The 20,100-nt window shown below is 33.9% G+C and overlaps 1 protein-coding gene across 4 annotated transcripts in view; it reads right to left on the minus strand.

Annotated features, from left to right (window-relative positions):
- The window catches only part of LOC106470648 (protein king tubby-like), a 62,687-nt gene that overhangs the window by 27,106 nt on the left and 15,481 nt on the right, over nucleotides 1-20,100 (minus strand). For all 4 annotated transcript variants that reach the window (XR_002613087.1, XM_022399279.1, XM_013931214.2 and 1 more), the window contains exons 2-3: nucleotides 6,456-6,627; nucleotides 4,849-5,160 (exon numbers count right to left, since the gene is read on the minus strand). Coding sequence is in view for 3 of the 4 variants with exons in the window: in XM_022399279.1 (XP_022254987.1) it covers nucleotides 4,849-5,160; nucleotides 6,456-6,627 (484 nt within the window). In the remaining variant the exon portion in view is untranslated. The remainder of the gene's footprint in view (nucleotides 1-4,848; nucleotides 5,161-6,455; nucleotides 6,628-20,100) is intronic.

Below are 20,100 nucleotides of genomic sequence, written 5' to 3' on the forward strand. Positions count from 1 at the left end.
TATTATTTGTGGCTACAGAGGCGTTGTTTTCCTTCTTTGTATTCAAACAGCATTACACGCCGAATGTGCGTCTCGTCGTGTGTCATCACTATAAGGGATTAGAGTGTACTAAACTTTACACATTATATAGTCTACACTAACATGACGTCTAAGCGGTTCGTTTAACTATTATAAGTGATGTACGTTTTTTGGGAGGTGGTTAACGAAAGTGTTCCAAAACGCGACATTAATTTCTTGACGACCTAATACATGCCTTATTTCTGTTTCAAGTAAAAACACGCATGTCCGGCATGGCCGGGTGGTTATGGCACTCGACTCGCAATCTGAGGGTCGCGGGTTCGAATCCCCCTCACACCAAACATGCTCGCCCTTTCAGTCGTGGTGGCGTTATAATGTGACAGTCAATCCCACTTTTCGTTGGTAAAAGAATAGCCCAAGAGTTGGCGGTGGGTGGTGATGATTAGCTGCCTTCCCTCTAGTCTTACACTGCTAAATTAGGGACGGCTAACGCAAATAGCCCTCGTGTAGCTTTGCGCGAAATTCAAAAACAAACAAACAAGTAAAAACAGTACCTTTTGTTTGAAGCAAGCCTAACCGCGTTTTAATCTTTAGCGTATTGTATTTTAAACATATGTTGTTTTTGTATTTATCTCGGTGTTTTGATGCAATGCGTTATTCATTATATTAAATATTCAAACAGCATACCACTGGAACGTGACATATCAATTCAGTGTACTTTCAAGAGTGCGACACATATTTACATAAGTTTTGCAAGAAGCATAAAAATTAATCCCCTAACCTAAACGTTTTTATCTTCTATATAGTACGAAATTTGATGGATAGATGAATTATATAAAATCCGCACTTTGATTCTGAAGAAATAAACAGTTGAATTGAATAGCAGTACCATTTTTTCTATTCCTGTAAACTCCCAGTGGAGCATAGGGCCGCAACGGAAGTTTGTTGTTGCAGTTACTTGTAGCAGGTTGGTTTTTACGGGGTGGAGTTGCTAGGCTAGCCCCGCGCCCAACCCTCCTCCTGGATTTGGGACCAGAGGTTGGCATGTTTTGGTGTGACGGGGATTCGAACCCGCGCCCCTCAGATTACGAGTCGAGCGCCCTAACCACCTGGCCATGCCGGGCATTAGCAGTACCATACATCACCACAATTACAATGGGCGTCCACTTGTATTTTGTTTTTGTTAAGCTTTAAGATACATAATGGGTTATCTATACCGTGCATGTCGAATGGATCAAGCCCTGATTTTTAGCGTTATAATCCCTCACGCTTACCACTGAGCTACCAGTGTGTGGGGGGAGGGAGGGGGGACGTCCATTTACAAGTCTAAGAATACAGGATATCTTGATCTTAACAGAAATCTAGTAACGATTCCACAGTTACATTTATTTTATAGATTATTTTAATAAAAGGTAAAAGATGCTTGGGGAACAAAGTACATGTCTATCATTTTCATTACTTCGTTAAAGGCACATTTTGTTTGACGTGTAAGCTGAGCTACCAGTATTGTATATACAAGTTTCAATGTAATGTGGCTGAATCACCATTAAGTCAAATTGTACATACGAAATAAAGAGAAACATAATACTCGTACAATGAACTGTATATTCGTGGTTTAGTTTCTTTTACAGTTTACATATGTATAATAATTATGAGAGAAACAGTAGCTCTTATAATTTCCTATCATACGCTACAAAATTCTTTCAATTCGTGTTAGATATTACTGCTCTGGTAAACAATGGTACACAATTCTTCCAGTTCGAGTTAGGTATTACTGCTCTGTTAAACAATAGTACACAATTCTTCCAGTTCGAGTTAGATATTACTGTTCTGTTAAACAATGGTACAAATGTCTTCCAGTTCGAGTTAGGTATTACTTCTCTGTTAAACAATGGTACACAATTCTTCCAGTTCGAGTTAGATATTACAGCTCTGTTAAACAATAGTACACAATTCTTCCAGTTCGAGTTAGATATTACTGTTCTGTTAAACAATGGTACAAACTTCTTCCAGTTCGAATTAGGTATTACTTCTCTGTTAAACAATGGTACACAATTCTTCCAGTTCGAGTTAGATATTACTGCTCTGTTAAACAATGGTACACAATTCTTCCAGTTCGAGTTAGGTATTACTTCTCTGTTAAATAATGCTACACAATTCTTCCAGTTCAAGTTAGTTATTACTGCTCTGTTAAACAATCTTACACAATTTTTTTCAGCTTGGTTAGATAATGCTGCTGTTAAACAACATTTCCACTGTTACAGAAGTATTTACCTTAGTTACAGACTCACTAAATTATCTTTCAAACTATTTATAAAATGAATTCTTAACCCTAGAATTATCGGTGAGGTCAGCCTTTTAAGCAAAATAATCTTAAGCATTTGTGTACCATAATGGTTCATGACTTTGTTGACTACAAAGTCCTTGACAATGAATCATACAAAAAATGTAAACTAAACTACCATCACATTTCCAATTAATACCACTAATTGCCGTCGGTGTTCCCTGTATATTTTACATAGAAAATGAATGGTTCATAATTAAGTTTATTTGATCAGTTTTTTTAAAGTGACTGTAGTAACAGATAAAAAAGATTACGATAGAATATGTGGCGTCCAGCGGTAGTGAATGGGATAAAAACACATTGGTAAATTGATGGTTAATTTGCCAAGTGGTCAAAATTGACGATTCTAAGATTTTAATCCTAGTAATTGCTGGCTTCAAAATACCAATAATCCATACATGTAAGGTTAATATCAACTGTAAGATGTTCTTAAATTAAAATATAGTTTGTGCCTAAATGCTAATAAGTTAGACTAAAGCACTTAATGTATAGGAAAGACCATTTGTTAGAAGGAGCGTTTAACCGTAATACGTTTATGATAATTCTTTATATGGTTTTGTATTTTGTATAACGATTTTATTAATCAAATGCGTATATATTTCTAAGAGACAAGCGACTTGTGCATAGATTAACATGTCTTTTAAAAAATCCTAAATTTTAGAGATAGAACTGATCATCCAGACGCTTTTCTATCTGGTGAGGCAGCAAATGTAATTTGAGCAGAATTTATATAACCATGAAATGGCAGTATTCATGCATACTGCTAAAAAAAGAGAACATTTCACGCGCCCTCCCCTACCACCACCTCCTGTCACAAATGGATGGATCTCATAACCGAGAATAATGTTTGTTCGATAATGTTGAAGTTTAAAGGGAACCTCATAGCCTGGTCTTCTTGTAATTAATCCCCAAGGAGTATTAAATGTAATTTAATGAGGCTTCTGGTGATTAAACATTGGGTTTGAGCTTTATTTGGAAGCTTTATTTCTTTGTAAGTCTTTGTTTTATTATCTCGTTTCCAATCAACCATGTAATCGACCTTAATTAAAGTTCAAGCAACAGTTTATATATTTCATTAAGGCTCTAACCCATCTCAATTATATGGTTTACATCAGTAAAACGTTCGACTGTAAAGGACAGACTGAGGGTTTATAGACTTTCGGACATAATTGTCTGTCGAAGAGAAACGCAATAGAAACTTCGTACCGACTTTTTGGCATCAGTTATTTGGTTAAAATATGAGAGAAATATATACTTATATTTTAACTCTCGGCCACACTAGTGTAACACAAGACAAATAAAAAAATACCCATGGATTAATTTGCATAAGACCAGTCACAATACGTTTATATATAGTTGAAACAAACACACATACCAAAATACTTTGAAACACTGTTTAAACATTCATATGCGGAAGCTGAAGTGCGTTTGGTCAACTTGTTGAAGTACGCAAACATATACCGCAAGTTATAATCTTTTAGTCAAATTTAATTTTAACACGGTACACAGACGCATATGCCATAGTTTATATTGTTACGTCTCTGTTCGATTGTTAATTTTCCGTAAAAATTCTTTCCGAAGAACTTCGGCGATACAAGTCCTTTCTTAAATAAAACTAGTTTATTCTTTCTCAATACAACTTTGCAATACACTTAATTTCCACAGTCACTTTAACTTAAACACACGCTATAATTCACAACAATTCACGCACTTTACTTACGACTTGACTCGATTATCTGTCTCCCTATCTCTCTGTCTGCTAACCAATTAATTATCTCGCTTTATTTTCAGCACAAGAATAGAGGGCGTCTAGAATGCACTCGCCTCTTCATGAACCTTCTAGACACTTATCACGTGTTTCAGCGTCACGTGACCTCCGCTGTCGTAACAATATATTTCTAAACAAATACATTAAAGTTTTCTAAATCTAAAAGCCTTAATTCCTACTTTTGAACATCTTTTTTTACCACAATATTGTGTAAAATCTAATGAATTTTGTAAATAATAAAAGTATTTAAATAGACTGGAAAAGCGTGTTTTTAATATAATGAAAAACTAGTTAATCTTGTATAATTAGAAGAGCAGTATACTGTTATGGATTTTAACAACAGTTTAGGCCTATCCTTTATTTAAAACTGTGTAATATTATGTCGACAATTTTTTTCTCTGTTATTTTTTGAATCACAAACATTACGTAGCATAGCAGGGTTTTATCTTTACTTTTCAACTTGAACACAGTATTTTATACATTTTAAAAGCAATGTATGGGTTAGGGCCACCAAAAACAATTACTGAATCATAACACATTATTTTGATCGTATTGAATAAAGGCGAGGAAGTTAAGCACTCAAATTATGTTGTTTAAGGCGTTTAAATACACTATACAAGTCAATGTGAAGTCTTAGTGTAGTTTTGTAAAATCTAAACATAAGTTTTTAACAATTATGTTGCCAATCGTGTATTATCTGTAAATGGTTTCTTCTTACCTGGTTGGTCGATAGTTTTGACGTCATCATTTGCACGAGATGGAATGATCATTTTCATGGATCTTTGATCACCACGATTCCAACGAAACTGACTTGTCCCTTTCGCGGATCTTAGGTCGTCATCGTGTGAACGTGAGTGTTCAGTCATTTTTACTTCAGCATTTGCATGAGAACTGTCGGTAGTTTGCACTAATTTTAGGATGTTAACATTTCCATCACCTCCTAGCTCTGAAAATGACCTCACAATTTCTGATGTTGCTGTACCATCAGGGTTATCCGAGTTCATTGTGTACTGAAGAGGCCCGTCATAGCCTGTATAGATAATTAAAACAACTTATGGCTATTAACCTCCAAATAGGTTCTTGGAATTACGGATAAGGCCATCATAACTTAACTTGCATGGACCAATGAAATAGGTTAAGAGAATTAATACCCGATTGAGTTCATAGAGTTTTGAAATGGACCATTATAACTAGTATGAATCAGCTAACATATTGGGTTCATTCCAACAATAATTATTTTCAGTGGAGCTATGGAGTAAGGGAGAAATCTGCCATAATCTGCATGGTTTGATTAGGCTGGTTAACGTACCGAACGGGATTTTCTTAATCTGCATGAATCTTTAAAGTTAATGAATCATTCTAAATTTATGTAGTCTGATAAAGATCCATTATAATCAAATGGCCGATAAAATAGGGTTAGAATAATGCCAAACACAATTCATTCAAGATACAATGGAAAGATCCGTTGCAAACTCCTTCAAAAAGTACCATGGGTGACAGCCGGGTAAATTATCCCAGGGCCGCGTATTCAGGAGAGACCGGGCAACTTTGCCTCCTTGGCCTAATTTGGATGTCCAGTTGCATTTGTTTGTGTTGTTATTAAGCATAAAGGACTACCTGCGTTGTACCTCCTACAGGGATCATATCCCGATTTTTAGCGTTATAAGCCCTCAAGTATACCATTGAACCACGTTGAGAGAGGGGGGCGGGGTGTCCAATTATAATTCTAGAAATATAGAATACTTCGAACGTCACATGAAAGTAGTAACCGATTTTACAGTTATATTTAATTGTATACCTTGTTTTAGGTAAAGGGTAGATGTTTGGGTCCCGGTAAAATTAGGTACATATATGCCTTTTTCAATTCCCTGTTAAAGTTACGTTTTATTACATGTATAACCTGAGTTACCAGTTTTATGTATATGAGATTCATTCTGAATATGTATGTAGCCTAGTAAAGACCAATTATAATCCACTGACAGAGAAAATAGGGTCCAAATAATGCCAAACATAATTCATTCATGATGCACTGGGCAGACCCGTTGTAACTCGTACAAATTCGCATGATTGGTTCGAATAATTTAATATTAGCTCTTCTGACATCATATGTTCTCAATTCAAACATAGAAAGTGGATACGATTCTATTTGCGAATTGTTACATAAGATAAATCGGATTTGTTTTTTACTTTGATGCAAATGTATTTTCGAACACGTTCGACCCAGATAAACCAATATCAGAGTCAACCTTTTTTTATCTAGTAAAATCATTCACTACAAGATATCGACTGATGAAACAGTTTTAAACATAAACATTTGTCACTTACACAGAGCAATGCTATCATTGCTATTCCTCTGAATACTGTAGTCAGCCATCAAGGGCTTGACTTCTCGAATCAATCCTCTTTGGCTGTTACTGGATGTTGGTCGAATATCTGAAGCTTGGACCATTCCGAGAGATTGCCTCTTCTGTTTCTGTTTTTGCTCTAAAAGCTGTTTCTGTAAATTTTATTGGCATACATAAAGTCAATTTAATTGAATAACAAAATGAAGAAAAATGATAATTTCTATTGTAACATTCCGCTTAATGAACGAGATATCGTTCATACATACACTCCAGTCCATGAAAAACTTAAAATTCTTACCGTCAATATTTTGTTTTATAAAACTTTAAACCAACTTTTCATTTAAATTTTGATCACAAAATCTGTATATCATTCTAAGTCGAAAAAAATACATTTCGAAAATTGTAGCATTAGATTAAATGCGCGTTTATGTTTAGTTACATTAGAATAACTAATTTATCTAACTTCTTAACTTCCTCAGAAATTACATAACAACGTGTTAAAGCTGCATTTAAGCCACACGGAATAGTACTGGTGCAATTAAACTAGACTATTGTTCTCTGTTATATGTTGGATTCAGTGTTAAAATTGAGAAGGAGCAAAAAGAAATGCCATCCCCTTTGCTTAAAAGAAATATATTTCGCCCCCCTCCCCATTAAGAAAATCATGCGCATAGGAGAACGTTTCGTTTGTTTGTTTGTAATTTACCACAAAGCTACACAACGGACTATCTGTGCACTGCTCACCACGGGTATCGAAACCCGGATTCTAGCGTTGTAAGTCCACAGACGTACCGCTGTACCACTGAGGGGCGAAAACGTTACGAGAGTGGGAGTTTATTAACTGTTTCAGCTAAAACGGAGGCACGCGTGCAGAGCTACAGTCATACTGATTCTCCTTGTGCCAAATATTATCTCCATCATACATTGGTTTTTAGTTTGTTTTACTGAAAACTATAGTAAAATTTTAACTTTGATATAATTAGTGACTAATCAACGGTGTAATTAAATTCATTCTATATTTATTTATAAGACTGTATCAGTATAGTCTGCACTTATCTATTTATAGTTGTAAAGTTCCCTTCGTTAAAAAATTATAAGTCGAGCACTCATATGATACAAATTTTATGAGGAACCAAAATAAAAGAATCCACACCTGTGTCATAAGTTAACGTATTAGGGATGATCGACTTAATTAAGCAGATGTTCATGGCTTGAAACGTGCATAATAAAAGTGATGTTCTTTATGCACCGTATATTTTCTTAAGAAAAAATATATACATATGTATATTATAAACTGAATGAATAACTTCTTCTCTATTTGAGGTATTGACAAGTTCTCAATGCTTCATTTGATACCCTGTCAAAGGTATGTTTACGTTTAATTTTTCTCACTTCTATACAGCAGGTACTAGGGCATTTAAATTTAATATAATAGCAGAAAGTGTATGATTAATTTTATGATTCCTCGGTTACATCGCGAACTGATATTCGATTGACAAGGTTATGTACATTGCTTTCCTCCAGCCTCATCCTAAGTAGCAGCCTCAACAATATGCGAATTGTTAACTTCTAAAATTCAAAATCCTGTCCAACAATCATTAATAGGGATTGAGAACATTCTTTTTTTTTTTTTTACAATTAAGCACTACTCTTACTACTAGAATCTCTCATTCTGCAGCTAGAAGCAAGTGTGTTAATTCTGAAAAGTAGTTTTACTATTCACTATTAAATTTTTCCACAACAGTCCTGACAGATGTAAACTATATTTTTGTTTGTACTACAATGTACTACAAGTACCATTAAATTTATCATTTATGAAAGTTATTCTTATGTCTTTTGTCACCGGTTTGTATAACGGCTGCAAAACTCGTTTGAGTTCTCTCTCTCACCACCCACCGCCAACTCTTGGGTTACTCTTTTCTAACGAATAATAGGATTGTCTGTCACATTATAATGCCTCCACGGCTGAAAGGGCGAGCATGTTTGGTGGAACGGGGATTCAACCCGTGACCCACAAATTGCGAGTCGAGCGCCCTAACCATCTAGCCATGCCAGTTTCCAAATTTTAGAGCTAAAAAATGTGGAACTTATTCAGATAGTTCTTTAACATACCTTTAAAAATGAAAAGATATTACTATGAAGATAACACTAAAACTTTTCAAATTCTTGAGGCAATCCACTGATAAGCTGGGTTATCAACTGGTTTACTGATTTTTACGGACTTCATAAAAACATTGAATTTCTTTTTCACTGGATGATTATGTAAATATCTTGAACCAACGAAGCCGAAATACTGAAATTCAAAAGTAATTCAATATTTACTCACAACACGTGTAAGGATTCTTTCTCTCATAGTATCAAACAGACTAATATTAGTCCACTGCTGATTTGAAAGAAACAGCGGAAGTTTTCATAACATCTTTACGGAGTCGTTTCACATTTCCAAGAACATCTCAGTTTTTATTAACAATAATCATTAATTTTTTTCACTTTATGGCATCTTATTGGACTTTATCCTGGTTGCTCGGATCTGTTGTGAATCACTGACTTGTAACATTCGCCACATTGGAAAGAATTATACCCAGTAAAGTTCTCGTCCTATCCAAACCTGTCGTAAATAACTGCTTCCTGTCATCCAGCCCAATACGAATAAACACATAGTCCTGGGACTTATTTAAAGGACGAGTTTAGTTAAGGGGGAAAAATCTAGTGTCTCAATATTCCTATTTTCTGTTATTTATGTATGTACGTGTGGTTTTTTAAATAAGTCATTAATTGTTGTATTTTAAATTTTTATGCTATAATAATGTAATGGTTATAACCTTATAATTATATCTACCCTATAATGTTTAATTAGATAGACATTTTTATATGTCAGATATTGTTTTGATAAACGGAAAATCATGGTAATATATGTGATATTCAGTAATTTGTTTTTGATATCTTCTTTTGGACTACCTCCATAGATATGTATCGTGGTCATAAAAAAAGCCACAAGAAATCACAGTTATGATTATAGCTTAATTCACTTAAAACATGAAGTAGTTTAACACTATAAACAAATTTGTTAATGTATAGTCAGTTCAGCATAGTTTGAAATATTAATAATTAAAGTCCAAATGAAGATGAATTGTTGTCATAATAAATATAATAGGACTTCAATCGTCAGCTGGAGGTTATACTTGTTATCAACGATGCTTTTATCATATTCTCAATAACATTTGGTATAGTTCAAATACTAAGTTAGTTATACCCCATCCTTTTTTTAAGGTTACTCTCATTAATACTATTGGTTATTATATTTATTATAACTAATTGTAATCATTATTATAAAGATTATTTCGCCATAATTTTACCATAGTGCGGACACAGAGTTTTGGTTAAAATATGTACTTGGTTTGAATTTCGCGTAAACCTACACGAGGGTTATCTGCGCTAACCGTCCCTAATTGAGAAGTGAAAGACTAGAGAGAAAGCAGCTAGTTATCACCACACACCGACAACTCTTGGGCTACTCTTTTACCAATGAATAATGGGATTGATCGTCACATTATAACATTATAATTCGAACCCGCGACCAGCAGATTGCGAGTTGAGCGCCCTAACCACTTGGCTATGCCAGGCCACACATTTGGTTGTTGTTATGTTAAAACATTAATATAATTTCTGATCAAAACAAGCTGGCCACGCTAAAACTAAATTCGGTAATGAGTATAATATATATACTTAGTGTTTTTAATGTTCACTGGTTTACTATAATGGTTATTCTACATAGTACTAATTTGAATTTTATATTTTTTACCATAAAGATTATTTCACATTGTTAGCTTAGTTTATGGATTTAAGACTAACCTAAATCTCCTAAGCTTTACCATGATGTGGTACTTCTTACTTGGAAATTGGCCTAAACAAGTGTAACTTTTACCACAATGCGAACACAGTGTAGGTTTGAATATTTAATATACATACTTTCATTTTTCCTTATTTCTAACTTAATTTTATGTTTATTATTTTATTATAACGATTATTCGGCACTGTCAGCTTAGTTTTTGGATTTAAGGCTAACTTAAGCCTCCTGAGCTGGCCGAACCTCGTGAGATATTATTGGGTTTACGGGCGAAAATATCGTTAAAAGGAAGGTGCCAGACTGATGAAACAGTGCGTTATAATCATTATAAGTAGTTTAGTTTGAGCATTACATTTAATTAGCTATGCTCATTACTAGGTATGTATTTTTAGGTAGCTTGCTCTGATAATAAATTATTATTAAATAAATTGTTGATATGAATACCGTATAAAAAAGTTAAGTAGGAGAAGGAAAACAAAAAGTGATTTTGATTTACAAAAATATTTGAAACCAACAGTAGTCGTAACAGGCACTGTCTAGATAATGCAGTAAAATATATACGTAACAGTAAGTTAGCAAAGTGTGAGATTGTTATGACACTAATTCCACATAAGCTAACGTATACGTGTCGTATTATATGAGAGTTGATAGTAATTTCAACACACTTAATAGCAAAAGTACAACCAATGAAATCGTACTCTAAAAACCAATGAACAGCTTATGAATCGATAGTTCCATATAAAGTATACAGTGAAATATTGTATTTGATACAGAATATAGTGCAAGTTCTGCTTGAAATACGTCGAGAAACTTCATGTGCAACAATAAGTGTAAGAAACTTTGTAATGTTGAGAAATGTTAGCGTATTTAATTAGTTTTAAAAAGTAAAAAAGTAAGCGCTGTAACATAATCTTTTCGAAACATTATTTTCAGAAAACGAGAAAAATGACTACTCTTTAAGAAATGGAAATGCTGCTTATTCCCACGATGGAGAGAGAATGGAAACCTGAATCATTAGTAAGGATAAAAATAAATAAACCTTTTAAGTTCAGTAGTATCAACTTAATTATAAAGAAAAAATTTAGAAACCTCTCCTGAGATCAAACTCTTTAAGTTGTTGCATGCCTGTAAATATGACTAAGATTAATAGTCCTATTCTTTTGTATTTTCTTCATATTTTATATCTATTTAGAGTCTCAAGAAAAATTATATCCTAACACAATTTGTTTTCAAGTTTGCTTAAGACTTTCAAAATTTACCTTATGATATGTAATTTCCCCAGACCTCCTGAATCAGAAGAATACAAATTTTCTTTGTTTGATATAGACCAATGAGATTACTGTATGAATTTTGTTCATGGATACCTAGTTTAGAGTCTTGATTTTGATTGGACTCACTTTTTCCCATCCAAGTTACTATATCTTTAGTTTTATTTCCTGTTCTCTTATTTAGGTCATTTTTCTCTAATGATTTTGTAGTATTAAGAATATTGCTTCTTGTTTAGCCCGGATTTTGTGCAAATACTCTTCACTAGAAAAAATATGCACGATCTTTCTTTCAGATGTCCTTCAGTACTGAAATATCTTTACTTGTCTTACTCTATTGTCCTTTTTACTTCGATCAATAAGGCTGTGTACCATCATCTTTCTCAGATAGCTTTACAGCTGCAGAATAATTGTTCTAATTATATTTTATAGAAAGTTATATGCACTCTGCAGTTATATCAACTGTGATTATCGTGAAACACAGTTTTCATGCTCATCTATAGTTCTCCAAATTCTTGGGTCCGAAACACTATTTTATGCCGTAGAGTCAAACTATTAGTTCTTGTGAGAATGAAAACCTATGGGCATTTGTCTAGGAACGCCATGTATTTACTGAATACAGTTAATGTATTAATGGAGCAGTTTAATTTACGATGTATTGCTCGTTACAAGCCGTTAAATATGAGTAATTTCAAGTTCAAAATAATCATTGTTAAGATCTGGCTGATTCAACTTCTCTGAAAAAATTACATTTACCAAAAAGAAATACTCAGTAAAAAGTAAAAAAGAGCATATTTTACTTCCGAAGTATACAGTTTTACTTGTCGAAGATATATTGTTGTGGTATTGAACCCAGCACTACGTTTTGCGGGCACAATCACGTCAGACTTTTACATGATGCAGGATGACGTACGATGTTACAATGCCAATGATGTAATGAACAGCATAACGGTTATAGAGTGGATAGCAAGTAGTTATATCTTAACTCCCATAGAACCCAACATAGGCCCCCTCTCAAGGACGTGTACATTAACATCTACCATACGACACCAGGTAATTCAATTTGCACTGACTGAAAGATATGGCAGAATTTCCTATATCATCTTCTGCCAATTGATCAGAAGTATGCCCTATATATGTAGACTGTTTCAATGCCTGAAGGTGCATATATAGATTCTCCCCGTATCATATCACAATCTTCATGAAATTGGACATAACTAACGACATTGTACTAAGCATACGGTTCCTCACGATCTTTGGTAAAACCTTGATTTTTCTAGAAGAGTACAGTCGACCAATGTCACTGTAGCCATTTCCTGTGATCTGTTTTTTTCGGGGTTCTCTTGTGGGGAGAAACGAAAATTCCAGAAATTGGATCTATAGACCCCAGCCAGGCCCTGAAAAGGCCTGTTTGCGAATATTTTGTCGTTGTCGAACTATTTCTTCTCGTCTACTCATCAACCTTAACCGGAAATTGCCTCCTTCACCCCACGCTATGCCACGCTCATCTCACCAACCGCGCGCTTTAAGATCTTCTACTTATGGTGTCCAAAATTACCCCTCCAGTAGATAAACAATAATTACCTGTAGCGGGCCGAAGGAAGATTTATTTATCTTCGAGCACCCCAGATGTTTACTTCTCGGCGACCGACATATTTAATGCCGTTTGTAGATTTGTACTAATCTAAATCCCTGTCATGTTACTTGGATTCCGGTGAGCTCAACAAAACGTGCATAGCGGTGGAGTCAGCTGTTGGGCTGAAGCAAGTTTTCTCAACCGCAAGTGACTGCGTTAAAAACTATATATTTTTCTTATAATATTTAGCATATTAAAAACTTAAGTATTATATTCATATCTTGGAATTCAGTATAGTTTAACTAAACCAAATCTTAAACGTAACAAAACGTTTACATGCGAATATCATCATCGAAATGATTGGATTTTACTCCTCTTCTGTGTCGAAAAGTTATCCAGAAGGAAAACGTCTGATAGAACGCAGATCTCAATGTGCTATTTTCCTTTCATTCTAACACAATCTCTCACTTGAGAGCCTAAGGAAATATTTTTGTTCCATGCTGGATATATTAAAGTAGCGCCATTTATTCATCCATGTGGGAAAAAAGAGGACAAACGAATAAAATGAAGGTTTTTAAAATGTTGTTACTTGTATTTTTATCCAATGCAATGCAGTTCTAAAGAATCAAAGAAAGTACACAAAAGACAAAATAAAAAAAGTGTAGAATTGCAGTTATTTATGCTGGATCTGTATGAATTCAAAATGGAGGCAAATATAAAAACACTAAAAGAGACAACTTTTGTTAAAAATCATTTCTATAATAACGGGAGCGAACGCGTAAAAACTGTTTGTCCTCAACTTTCAAAACTTCCACTGTATGCTTTAGAATTACATTACTTGATGTGCAGCATGATTTCTAATCGCTGTTATAATGGTTTTGAAAATTGTTGTTACTTGCGGTGAACAAAGAATTTATTCTTGCTTCAATAACAGAACTATATAACCAAAAATGTGAATGCCGACTATAACATGTAGCCTTCTAAATGTAAGCATGAACAATATAGCTCCTGCCTGTACTTTACAAGCGCCCCCCAGTGGCACAGTGGAATGTCTGCGGACTTATAACGCTAGAATCCGGGTTTCGATACTTGTGGTGGGCAGAGCCCAAATAGCCCACTGTGTTGCTTTTTGCTTAATTTCAAACAAACACACTTTACAAGCGTTACCCTTACACGACTTAATTTTATAAATATGTTACTTTACAATATTTCATTTTATTTACTTTTTTTAGATTCAAAATCACCTTTTAGTAAGTGTCTTATCATATTTATGTATAAAAATTGTATTCCGACTCAGTTTCTTTTAACGTTGTGTTCAATTTGGAGAGATTTAACAAACTTCTGAAACTGAGAAAATTAATTGTTCCTCTACAACACTTGAAACCGGATATCCCATTATACACGTACGTAATTTATTTGAAAATCAAAACCAACTCTGAGAAATAAAGTGAAAAGAAAATGGAAATTTAATTGCTACCGATATAATTACTCAAGGTCTATCGGTAGTGTTTGTTTTTATATATGGACTTATCATGGTGATATATAATTCTGCTGCGCGTTTACAGATGAACCTTGCTTCAAAGATTGTAACTTTTTTTAAGTAGTGATCGGAGTTTTATGCTAAATAAACAGACAATAGCAGAAGCGTTATTAATTGTCGTCGTTGATTATGTAATGTTTAAACTGATGTAAGGATGTAAAATTATGCAACATGAGAAATCCAACGAATCAGTCACTTTCATGGTAACAGCGAGTGCAGCAGTTATTAAAACGTATATTAAGGTGAACTTGCTTAAATAGAGTGGGTAGCATTTACAAGATTTGATAAATAACTGTAAAAAATTAAAACAGTTTTTGCCAGCAGATGCTACTAACAATTTACATATGATTTATTACCAAAAATTTATGGGCGTTAAAAAATATAGTAGAGCTACGAAAAGAAAACTTACAATCTGTATGACATAAAGAAAAAATAAACTCTGTCGATTAGTATATATATATGTGTGTGTGTGTATGTTTGTGTGTGTACATATATATATATATGTAAAGAAACAATATAAAACGACTTTAAGAATAGTTAAGAAAATAATATATATATTTATGTGTGTGTATATATATATATATATTAGTGTTATTGTTTTGTTTATAATGTTAATAACCTATACACAGCTTCATTACGTGTAAATTTTTATTATCAGTTTGGCCGGGCATGGCCAGGTGGTTAGGGCGCTCGACTCGCAATCTGCGGGTCTCGAGTTCGAATCTCCGTCACACCAAACATGCTCACCTTTTCAGCCGTGGGGGCGTTATGATGTGACGGTCAATCCCACTATTGGTAAAAGAGTAGTCTCAGAGGTGGGGGTGATGGCTACTTACCTTCCCTCTAGTATTACACTGCTAAATTAGGGACGGCTAACACAGATAGCCTTCGTGTAGCTTTGCGCGAAATTCATAACAAACAAACAATTATCAGTTTGAATACATAATTCTAAGGTGCTTAAATTTTTATTACTTGGTGTAAGCTGTATCTTGAGAACTACGAACGTTAATAAAGTATGTTTGCCAGGAATGAATTATTTCGGTCTTGGTTTTACTACGACGATCATTAGGTGAATTTAACCTGTGAACCATGTTCACCAAAAGTTATTTATTTCTTTGTTTGTTTTTAATTAAGCACAAAGCTACACAATGGGCTATCTGTTCTCTGCCCACCACGGGTATCGAAATCCGGTTTCTAGGGTTGTAAGTCCGCAGACATACCGCTGGGCCCCTGGGGGGGGGGGCAGTTATTTATTTATTTACTTCTTGGTTTTACTACAATGACCGTTACCATTAACTTAATGTTCTCTGTAAGTTAATTATTTCTGTCTTGGTTTTACTACAGTTACCCTTACCGTCAAGTTAACGGTGTCTTATCGACCATGCATCTCCTTCTGGAACATAAGATCTTGCCTAAATCTCTTGCCTTCACAAATCCTTACGGTATTGATTTTTATGAAGCATGTTCTCCAGAAGTAAGTTACTATCCCAGCGTTACTAGATTGATTTTGACCTTTAAAGTCTGTGAACTTTAATTTCATAATATTTCATTACGAAATTAGTATTCAATCAGTAACAATAAAAAAAAATTACGTTATACTGAGGGATTATTATAATGTCTTCATTGGTGGTTAAAAGGATTTCTAATGGAAGAATAGCTAGATAATCAAAATATTTAGGCTCACTTTAAACTGCAAAATTTCCAGTAATTTTAAGCTTTTGTGTTGTTGTTGTTGTTGTAGTACTAAATAGAAACTTACACTTGTTTCACAAACTGTAAATAATAAAATTTTAGCATGAGTGAGAAAACGAAACATGCTTTTTGAAACATCCATATTATGTCTACAAAATCTAGTTGAAACAAGCGAACTAATAAAATGAAGGAAGGAAAAGAAATGTATTGTGATATAAGTTCTTGTTTGTTCAGTATAAAATTAGAATCAATTAGTTAATAGAACAATAACAGAAACTTTTGCTGCTCGTGTCTTTCATTCAAGGGAAAGGCAGCATCAGTGAATGATATAGTGAATTGTATGTTTGTTTGTAATTAAACACAAAGCTACATAATGGGCTATCTGTACTCTGCCCACCACAGGTATCGAAAACCGGATTCTAGCATTGTAAGTCCGCAGACAAACCGCTGTGCCACTGGGGGGGCTAGTGAATTGTAAGCCTATGTATATAAAGAATAATTTTTCAGACTATATGTACATAAAAACATAATTCGCATTACTGAATAAAATGTCACTCCATTGAAATTTAGTATTGCAATTAAAATATGAAAATTTCATCGAAAAAATATTAATATCTAAACCCTAAAAAGCTGATAAATTTCTTATGAAAAACCTGTTCATTTATGAATTGTAGAATAACAGTTATTTAAAAATTCCGTTAAACTAATATCTAATAAAAACATTTTGGCTAATTTTAGTGTAAAATGAGATTAAAATAACTGTTATTCGACAGTATCAATATACGGTATTGGACATAATTATAGAAACGCGCAGGTGATATAGATAGAGGAGTCACAAATAATGAATTCTTTCAACTTATCTCTAGTACAATACATTATGTAAGAAAATACGAAAAAGATAATAAGTGGTACAAAATATTAATATTTTGTATAAATTTTACACAGAGAAACGCGTTTGTTTTTATGCAACCATGTGTTTAACAATGTATGAGTTTTTAAATGAAATATGGTTTCAAATGTTCTGTATTACTGTTTGATGGCCGCTTGGCCTTCTTAGTTTCCAAATAATATCATAGAACCTTAATAATACTCACATAGGGACTTTGTGCAGGCCAGGTCCTGTTTGTGAGTGTTCCATTGGCCTCTTTTTCATAACGAGGTGTTGTTTCATTATATTTGCTGCTTGTTTGGGAATTTCTGCCTAATAGTTCTTGTTCTTGAAGGAATGACACGACGGATAACAATCTCTTTGTACCTCTCACCAGTCAAGGTGCCATCAATTCTGTGTACATATCTAATATAATTGGCTGAAATTTAGTGCATACTTGTGTTGAATCAAAAATATGCTTGATTATAGGCGTTGTATGTTGATTGGGACACAGTTATCCTCTCTCTCATCGAACAAACTATTGTTGACTGTCGCCAAACAACTCTATCTATTTTTCTTTCCATTGTTTGAAGTCTGTTGTCCATTTCAGCCTTGTGGTTTGGCTATCTCTCCTATGCAAATATTTTTCAGCAGCTACACATCCATTGAGGCCAGTTTGTGCTAACGTGTATCTCATTGTTCTATAGGTAATATTCACAACTAGGTACTTGGAAATATATCTACTGGTTCTTCGTGTATCAGTTTCTAATAATACCCTAAGTTACTTAACATCACTTTAGACCAGTTTAGGCTTTCTACTTCGACGTTTACCGGTATATCATCAACAGTACTAGTTTCGTGTAATCTCTACAGAGTTTCCACGTATCTCATTCTGACACATAACATTTCACCTCAATCTGTCGTATGGAGCAGCCGTCATCATCCATAACTTTGTTTTTTACTCATTTGTCATGTGGCGTTTCTGTCTTCAGAGCCACGAGTACATTCATCACACTACTGTTGGGAATAGTATCACTACCTGTGCTTCTATAGGATTTACGCTGGTGTGACACTGACTGGTTCGTTGGATGACATACATTCACAGTGTAAACTATCAAAATGTCACGGTACTCTGGTGCAATTCATTTACATACAAGGGAGTAATCCTATAATGTTTGGTTTTATACTCATGTTATTCACCGTTTCCATATCTATTTCCAATATTGTATACAAGTATACAATTTATTTTTTTACAGACTATACTTGAAAAAATGTATTTACATAACAGGCAAAACGTTTAATAAACACTTAAAGATATAAAAACTGTAGTTACATGATATATAATATAAACTAATATATATAAAAACGTGTATATACATTTATTTTTGTGGTAAGTACATAAGTAATTAATCCCTTTTTTCAAAGGTAAATCAAACAATATCAAGAAAAATGATGTTCGTATTATCATATAACATGATCATGTGGCAAATGCCTTTTTTACGTGTTAATTAAATTCTAGCTGTTAAAGTGGTGAAGACATTGTATGTAAAAATAGGCGTAAGGGGAAGACTGATCTATTTCACTATGTAGAAAGCTAACGTATATCAATCGAAACTTATTTCAAGCCATAAAAGTAATGGATTAGGTTAATTTTAGGATAATTAGTAAATAAATTTCCATAATTCTAGGAAGTTTGATTTTATAGTGTAAAATAGACAATACTGTTTGTATTAGCTAAATTAAAGTAACAAATAAACTACTTTTTGGGAACAAAGTATGAGCATAAAGACCAGGAAATTGGGACTGAAGAACAAACATGAAAGCGTCGAAACTAATTTCGTAGTCTTTGTGCTAGTATTTTGTTTCAAACGGGTGATTTCTTTTACGTTAATTTAACGGTATAGTCGGGTTCACACTACCACAATAGTCACTGATTACTCTACACAGTTATAGCGACTCTGAAAACTTCAAGTTAAAAAGTACGTGACGTTAAGATTCAGAATCTATTAGTTATGTTGCGTCAGCGAGTCACATGACCACTGTGGTGCCCTCTAGTTTCTAGAACTATCTTGTTCTTTCAGGAATGCTCTAGTAATTACTAGTAGGGTAGGCTGGTATATATAAGAGGGGAAAACGTGACGCGGGAGGTAATGTGTGTGTGTGGATAATGAGTAATTGAACTGCAGTCACACGGTATTGTTGAAGTTAACGTTCGTTCGTTATAGTGTTGTTTTAGCGCGAGTATTGAGATTAAGTGTATCGCAGAGTTATATTCGGAAAGAATAAACCAGTTTTATTAAGTAAAGACTTGTGTCGTTAAAGTTTCGTTGGAACGAAGTTACGAAAAATTAACTAACACACGGAGACGTAACAGTTATTTACAATTTTCGAGTGAGACGTGAGTCAAAGGATTTGCCACCTAAACCTTTATTAATGATGCATTGCTCTTGTTCATTGGTTTACCGATAGGCAGTCAAAGCTAGAAATATCTTTGTTTGATTTCATGACTTAGTTACTGAAGAGTGATCTTTACTTTAAGAAACCGGAATATATGTGTAGAGATAACACTTGATAAGGCTGATTTAATTACTGAAGAGCGGGCCTTTACTCCAAAAACAGTTGATATGACCCTTTCGTAATTACTGAAGAGTGGTCTTTACTTAAAGAATAAAATATATATGTGTAAATATAACAGTTGATATGAGGCTGATTTAATTACTGAAGAGCAAGTCTTTACTCTAAGAAACCGGTATGTGTGTGTGTAAAGATAACTGGTAATAAGAGCCTGTCGTAATTACTGAAGAGTGGTCTTTACTTTAAAATACGGGTATATATAT

The sequence above is a fragment of the Limulus polyphemus genome, unplaced genomic scaffold (genome assembly GCF_000517525.1).
Source record: "Limulus polyphemus unplaced genomic scaffold, Limulus_polyphemus-2.1.2 Scaffold4137, whole genome shotgun sequence".
In the NCBI taxonomy this organism is placed as follows: domain Eukaryota; kingdom Metazoa; phylum Arthropoda; class Merostomata; order Xiphosura; family Limulidae; genus Limulus; species Limulus polyphemus.